At 41.7% G+C, this 7,872-nt stretch overlaps 1 protein-coding gene across 1 annotated transcript in view; it reads left to right on the top strand.

Annotated features, from left to right (window-relative positions):
* GATM (glycine amidinotransferase (L-arginine:glycine amidinotransferase)) overlaps positions 1-3,354 on the top strand; it is an 11,154-nt gene extending 7,800 nt beyond the window's left edge. Inside the window, exons 7-9 of the mRNA XM_010189033.1 lie at positions 605-668; positions 770-886; positions 3,056-3,354. Of these exons, the coding sequence (XP_010187335.1) occupies positions 605-668; positions 770-886; positions 3,056-3,168 (294 nt within the window). The 3' untranslated portion in view covers positions 3,169-3,354. The remainder of the gene's footprint in view (positions 1-604; positions 669-769; positions 887-3,055) is intronic.
* The last annotated feature ends 4,518 nt before the right edge of the window (positions 3,355-7,872 follow it).

Genomic DNA, 7,872 nt, shown 5'->3' with positions numbered 1-7,872 from the left:
TTCCGAGTGTTCTGGTAACGAAGGTGAAAAGTCAGTTCTCCCTAGTCAAATTATCCTCCTCTTATTTTTAACTCAATTGTGTAATTCTTAGAGTCATAAATTATTCCCTAAGATGCCTTTATTTTGTTCCCTAGGTTAAAAAACCGCATATTAAGTTTCCTATGAAGCCTGATGCAAATATAGTTTTATGTGGTAGTTGTCGTTTTGTTTCTGTAAATGGCAGTATAATTCATATCAATGGCTTTGAGTCATATGGGAAGAAATAATACAGAAAATTAATACTTTTGCACTGTTACTAATATCTTCACTTCACAGGCTCTAAACTGTGTGTATTACCTTTTGTTTTTAACATTTCTCAGTATACGTAGCTTACATTAAAAACAGTAGAAACAAATGCTAGTGGTATGCAAAGTTTGAAAAAGCTTTCAAAAATGTTTGTATGAAAACTGGATTAGTAGATGGAACTTGAATTGAGGGCAAGAGTAGTGAATGGAGAGAAGGGGATATGTATATTGATCAGCATGAGACAGTGTGGCATAGGTTGGAGGACATAATGTGATACTTAAAGAGCCTTATTTAGAATCTAATTAAATTGCTCTTTCAGATTGAACTCTTCAAGAAAGCAGGCTGGACTGTGATTCGCCCCCCAGTGCCACTCATTCCAGATGGTATATTCACTCTTTCTTTTCTAAGAATTCCAAGAGTATTCTTAGGAGTATTAATATGGAGCAACCTTGGTACAGTAGAAGACTAATTCTCATGTGTTTAGATCACCCACTCTGGATGTCCTCTAAATGGCTGTCCATGAATGTCCTAATGCTGGATGAGAAACGTGTGATGGTGGATGCCAATGAGACATCAATTCAGAAGATGTTTGAAAATCTGGGTATGTCTTAACATATTTCACCATGTACTTAAACTGAAATGAACTCGATACCAGCTATACACATCAGGATGAATGGAGGTTTCACTTAAAGTAGTCAAAGCAGCCAGCACTGGAAAAGGTATTCAAACAATTAGTTTAGCAAATAAGAATCATTCAGTTATTTGTCTCCTGAATACTTCAGTCACATGAATATGAGCTTCTTAGATCTTGTGCCCCCTACAGCTTGCAGCAAATAAAGGTATGAATAGCATTTAAAGTTACTGCTAGCATGCTTTTGAATGAGCTTTTTAATGTAAAACTGTCTGTTCTGTTTGGAGGTCAAAATTTGTCTTGGAGAGGTTGAGTGTGCATATTGCTGAGTGATGTATAGCTGGCTATCCCTTACTGCCAAATGCTCTCAGATTTCTCTAGTTTCAAATTCATTGTACTTAAGCCTGTCAAATTAAGACCACTTAGCCCAAGTGTTTCTGCTCATTTATGGAGAAACTTAATCCTGTGAGATGTTACATCACGATAGGGTGGAATTCCTTTAGAATATGCAGTGGCAGGAGAACTATAATTGAATATAATATCTGAAAGTCTTATTACGCACAGCTCACTGCAATGACAAATAATGACTTAATCGTACTTAAGCCTGTCAAATTAAGACCACTTAGCCCAAGTGTTTCTGCTCATTTATGGAGAAACTTAATCCTGTGAGATGTTACATCACGATAGGGTGGAATTCCTTTAGAATATGCAGTGGCAGGAGAACTATAATTGAATATAATATCTGAAAGTCTTATTACGCACAGCTCACTGCAATGACAAATAATGACTTAATCTGACTTAATCTGAACTCCTGCAGTTAATCCAACTTTAAAGAGGTAGGTAGACCTACTTGTGGCTCTTAGTTGGTTAGGAAGACAGCAGCCAGATTTGTTTGGTGCTACAGCCAGCTGACTGTTGCTGCAGGATAAGTACATGGTGATGCAAGAGTTGACAGAGTAGAGACAAGACTGGTGGGTAGATGAGAAGTCAAGGGAGTTGAGGGATCATTGTATTGCAGAGTAAAAGATAATATTCCCCAGTAGCAGAAGACTGCTTTGAAAGGAGAAAAGTGATGGGAAGGAGAGAATGATCCACAGGTAGAAGATAGCAACTACAGGGTAGAACCTAGAAGGCGGCTTGGTGCCATGGGTGTGAGTGCACTTATAGAAGCTTCCCTCAAATCTGAGGTGATTGCAGATGAGAACCATGCAATCTAACACTTTAAACTGCTTTTAAAGACTGGCTATATAATCTGTTAGTGAATCACTTAGCTTTTCAGTCTTAGGTTGTTTTAATTCTCCGCATGACCAAGGAGCTGAGGATTTATAAATGCTTGAAAGTACTTTAAAAATGAAGCTATTAATGTTAATCATGACATATCTTTCACACTTGAACTTCAGTCTGGGTGAGTTCTAAATAAACTCCTGCAGTCAGCAAGTTACTAGGACTAAGATGGGTCTACTGGGAACAAAACTATTGCTGACCTAGGTGATGGATTCTACTGAGCTGCTCCTGAAAGTACCAAGAAGCAAAAAAGCAAACTTCATAACAGAAAAGTTTTCTGATCCTAGTCCACCTGTCAGGACTCTGTATAAGCTGAGCCACAGCTGAAACATCAGAGCTGAAAAGTGGGAGAAAGCTTAACCTAGGTAATAAGTATAACAGCTTCTTTTCCCTCTCAGAGAAAGAGGGACACAGAGCTTTGTACTTCGAATGTTTCTTTTCTTTAAAGGTTCTTGAAAGAGCACATTCAGTGTGTGAATCATAAATGCTAACACAGATTTATGTAAATGTGCCCTGGTCATATATTGTAGCAGAATTTCAGCTAATTCTTCACATAACGCAAAAACTGAATTTTTCTCTTCATTACTGGCACATCATAAAACATCAAACACTGGCTGTGCTCCAGGCACTGTATATTCCTGAGCATATCACCGGAATAAACACGCCAGCTATGTTCCCATCTTGTTCTCTGCCTAGAATTTGGGAAAATAAATTCTTAACAAATGGGTAGGAAATACTTTCTGTACTTGCATCTAGTCCTATGAACTGATAAAACATTATCTACTGTTCTGATCAAAGCTTACCACATGAATTTGAGTTTTTCAATTTAAAGTATGCAATGTATGTTTCTTGCAGGCATTTCTACAATTAAAGTGAACATTCGCCATGCCAATTCACTGGGAGGTGGTTTCCATTGCTGGACATGTGATATCCGCCGCCGTGGTACCCTGCAATCTTACTTTGACTAGTTGTGAGCTGGATAGGTAACAATGGTTCACCTTCTAAAATAAGGATAGGAAATGAACAAATTAATTTCACTTTTGTTAAAAAACCGTGTGAGCTCTAGTGCTTGATCAGTGGTGTCCTTACAGTGGTCTGGTAAACGGGTTATTCTCACTTTCAGCAGTATGATTGAAACTATTCCCACCAGCAATACTGGTTCTCTGGCTGGCTTTTTGAAAGACGTCCTTCGTCTATGACATCTTTTCACATTGGCTTTGAATGTAAAAACTTGGCAAGAAAGCTACAAGGTCTTGCTAGAAGAGCTTGGCCACTAATATTGGACATCTACCTCTATCTAGTTACTCTTATCAAATAGGCAGCTTGAAATGTTAAACTTGAGTAAACATTTCTTATTCCTTTTAATCAGTCTATTGTTCTAATATATTCATGTTTAATGAAGTTAAAATAGATTCAACTATACAGATTTCTTATGGAACCAAGTAATTTAATAGTGTTTTTCATGTTGAGCCATTCAGATAGTTACAAATTTCCAGTATGATATAACTTTTAAAACACACCTACTTGCCATGTCCTTCTACATTTTCTTATTCTGATGCATTTGTCATATCCGAATACTTTTTTATATTGCTTTTTTATTGCTGAAATTTGTTTTATTTAACTTTTTAAAGTGTACAAATGATAACTAATATTCTGCTTGTACAGGTTTCACTCTGAATTGTTTACATAGCTTACAAAAAAGAGCAAAACAAAAACAAAACCACCAACTACTCCCCTTCAACCCTAAACCTCTGATATCTTACAAGCCCTTCTTCCTCCAACTGTAGCAGATACATCTTTCTGTATCAAACAGATACAGAATGCTGTGTTGCCAGATGCTGTGAAGGGATTTTAGTGTCAGTTACTGAATATGTACTTTTTATGCTAATAAAGTTTTTGCATCCTTGATTTGTTGCCCTTCTTCTGAAAATGAGTATGCATGAAATCTCTAGATTGGTAGATGTTTGTAGAATAGAGATGGAAATACAAAACAGACATAGATGTTTTTCTGTAAAACGTGTAACACCTTAAGCACTTGTATAATGCAGGAAACCTTTGTGCTCTATTGCTCACACAGTATGATTCTGCTATTTTGCACAGAAGTATGACTAGTGGAGGAAAGTGCCACTAACAGATGTTTCTTACCAGAGTGTGGAGGAATCTATTAATTCACACAATGCAGAGTATCTTGATAGAAAAGGCCTTGCCCAATCAGATGTCAGGCATAACATACTCATGTATAAACTAGCTGTATGGCCATATTTTACCTAGACTTGTGTAGGGTTAAACAGCTTGTATGTCAGCAATCCAGAGTGCTTTAAGAGATGCCAGACTGGAAGAGCTAATGAGACAGTTGCCAGCACTTGACCATGTAGAGATGGTCCCTCTTTTCCCTTTAAAAATGAAGGGTCTTTAGACAATGGAAATTCATCTGAGTTTTCTATAACTAGGCTTCGCTTTCCAATATTGACAATGGAGCTGAACAGCTGTGTACATTGTTCTGTATGCTGAAATGATGTCCATGGGGTTTGTGCTCGGTGTAAGCAATGACAAGATACAGATGAAACCATTAAAAACTCTGGCTAAATGTGATCAGTAGCAGGACACATGCACCCCTGATACCTCCAGGATTAAGAAGGCTATTTTCAGTCATGTTATACATGATTCCTACTTGACAGGGCAGTGCTGCTTTCTATGGACGTTACAAATGCTTTGACTTTGCTTGTGGGCAATTCCAGGGAACCATGGTCTTTGAATCTACTCAACACTTCTGTGTTTTCGTAGGGTTTTAAAGTAAGTATAGTAATTATTACAACACTTCTGTGTTTTCGTAGGGTTTTAAAGAAAGTACAGTAATTTTTTCTTTAATCACCAATACATAAGCTCTAATGCTGGCACAAAGCTGTCTTTACAGCAGGTCTTCAGTTCAATTTAAGAAGCTGAAATAACCAACACAACCAAACAAAAGTACTGACTAGGACGTTTAGGCCAGTCTGAGTGTCTTCTGTCCAGCTTCTCCCTCTCCTCAATGTCAGGGTGTCCTCTCCTCCTGCTGCAGTGCAGATCCCTGTGTTTGTCTCTTCTCTTGGATCCTTTGCATATTTTCTCCATCTTCTTGATTTCTCAGTGCTACGATGTCTCCAGAAATCGGACTCTTCTGCACCCAGTCTGGCTTCACCATGGAACTGCTCTTTGTCTCTTGGGATTCATTGCCTGGTCTGGGAGTCAAATCATGGCACCTGAAAAAACAACAGTGATGTCAGTCTAGGGTTGTTCCTGCAGCTTCCTTGTGACTTCAGTCTCATCCTGTTGTCATGTCAAGTGCTGCCAGAAGATACGCAGAAGACTGAACCGGTACTAGGTGCTGGAAATTAGATCATAGTCTTCCAACATGACACGCAGAAGACTGAACCGGTACTGGGCGCTGGAAATTAGATCATACTCTTCCAGCCATGTCTGTCCCTTTCAGAGCAGAAACTCATCTTTATGCCCTCTTGGACCCCCATTTCACGTTTTGTTTGCTCTTAGCCAGTCTCACAGAGCAAGACAGCTAGCAATTTACACAAGTGCAGCAGTCTAGTGCCAGACAAAGAGAGAGAAGAACGGACTTGGCGAACTCTCCTGGGACAGAAAGCAAAGCCCACGGGAGGAGAAAAACAAGACAGGAAAGAGAGTGTGTTCTGAACACCCTTTCACACTTGTTCTTACCTGACATAGAAGAGTAAATATGCATGCTGGCAGAGAACTGTTTTGATGTCACACAGAACCACAGACTCACCATCCATCCTGTACAACTGTCCATCGCTGGCCTGCAAAGAAATGCAATGTTCTCTTTAGACGGACTGCAGGGTTTTGAAAACCAGAACACAGACGGGACACCATGGAAGGATGCAATACACCAACGCAAATCACCAAGTTGTCTTTTACCTTGACAAAGCAGTAGTAGTGTCCCACCACACAGCTGGAACCTTGATGTACCAGGAGAGCACACAAGGAATAGAGCACTGGTTCTCCAGCCGCTTGACACATGTACGTCCCAAGGTCCAAATGTTCTGGATACTGCACAACCTGAAGACACACCAAGACGACTCAAAAATTATCTTGAGAGTCTTTAGGAAACAGCCTGAGAACACCTTGTCACCAAGCACAGGCTAGAGGCTGTATGTATCTATACAGAAGTAGATCTTCCCTGTTCATTCAAAACAGGTATTGCCATTTCATTATTTAAGTGGCAGCAGAAGTGTTCTTGGCCAAACCAGCTCTTTACGAGCACAGTAGGTGCTCATCTTCACACTGGAACTTCCCCCTTACTGCAAGGCCCAGCTACTGCATTGATTTTTCTTAGACGCCTGCACTCGCTAGTGACCCCATGCAGATGCCAACAGCTTCCAAAAAAGGATTCTCCTTTGGGACATATCTCCTTCCAAGAAAGTTGTAGTGCACTTGTATATATACCTTGCTAATCTTTCTGCCAGAGAAAGCATCAAATCTCTTCAAACATAATGTCAGCACATTGGAAGCACAATACATTGTGAGCCTCTTGGACACAGAGCCCAGCTGTTCACACCTTGAAAACAAGCACAGACCCAGTAGCTGCAACGTTATCTTCTCTACATCCCCAGCCCAACAAGCTACTGTTATGTGGTCCCCACAAAGGCAGGACATACAGAGTAAACAGGGAAGTTCTGCTACTGTCACAGAGAACCACAGAGCAATAGAATCATAGAATGGTTTTTGGTTGGAAAAGACCTTTAAGATCATCAAGTCTAAATATCGATCCAGCCCTACATCTGCCACTAGACCGTGTCCCTAAGCATGACATCTCCTCGCCTTTTAACACCTCCAGGGCTGGTGACTCCACCACCTCCCTGGGCAGCCCCTTCCAGTGACTGACAGGTCCCATCTGGCTGCGCTGATTGGCTCAGCCGTGGAAAATCAGCTGCTGCTGCCGGACAGGGGCAGGCTGGGCCTCCTCTCTGCTCCCAGAGGGGTCCCCCCGCAGCTCCTCAGCCCCGTGAGATACTGGGTCTGTGCAGATGTGGCCGTCGAGAAGGACCATGGCCCCTGAAGTTGTGCTTTCGGCAGTGCAAGTGGTGTGCGCAGCTCTGCTGATCCTCGTCGCAGTCCTGGGGCCAGGACCTGCTTGGGGAAGGCGAAAAGGGGAGGGTTTGGAACATGAAAGGAGGGAAGGGGAGCTGGTATGGGTTTCTCTGGATCCGCAAGTCATTCCCAAAATGAGGTCTGTGTATGCTCCAGACACAGCATTGGGTAGGAGGAGCTGTGTGACAGGAGCCGCTTGCATCACCCAGACCAGCCCCTGGCAGGAGGCAGGGCTGTGCCCCTGGTCACACTGCCCATGCTGAGTCCAGCACCCAGGGCCTTCCTCAGGTCTGACCTTCACAGACTTCTCCTCCCATTTTCCCTCCTCTTGTTCCTCCTCCTCCTCCTCCTCCTCCCCCTCCTTCTCCTCTTCCTCCTCTCATTTCTCCTACTCCTGATCTTCCTCCTGTTCTGCCTGATGACACCTCTGCACCCCTCTCCCTGCCACTGCTGCCAGTGTCTGGCCATGAAAAAGGACTGTCATCTTCAACTGTGAGTCCCTGACATTGCCAAGAGAGGGAAGAATGTGGCACTTTTTTCTCACAGCCTCATTTTTAGGGTTCAAAGCTGTG

Source organism: Mesitornis unicolor, unplaced genomic scaffold (genome assembly GCF_000695765.1).
Source record: "Mesitornis unicolor isolate BGI_N332 unplaced genomic scaffold, ASM69576v1 scaffold5490, whole genome shotgun sequence".
In the NCBI taxonomy this organism is placed as follows: Eukaryota; Metazoa; Chordata; class Aves; order Mesitornithiformes; family Mesitornithidae; genus Mesitornis; species Mesitornis unicolor.
Note: the sequence above shows the minus strand (reverse complement) of the source record. Positions and strands in the feature narration are given on the sequence as shown.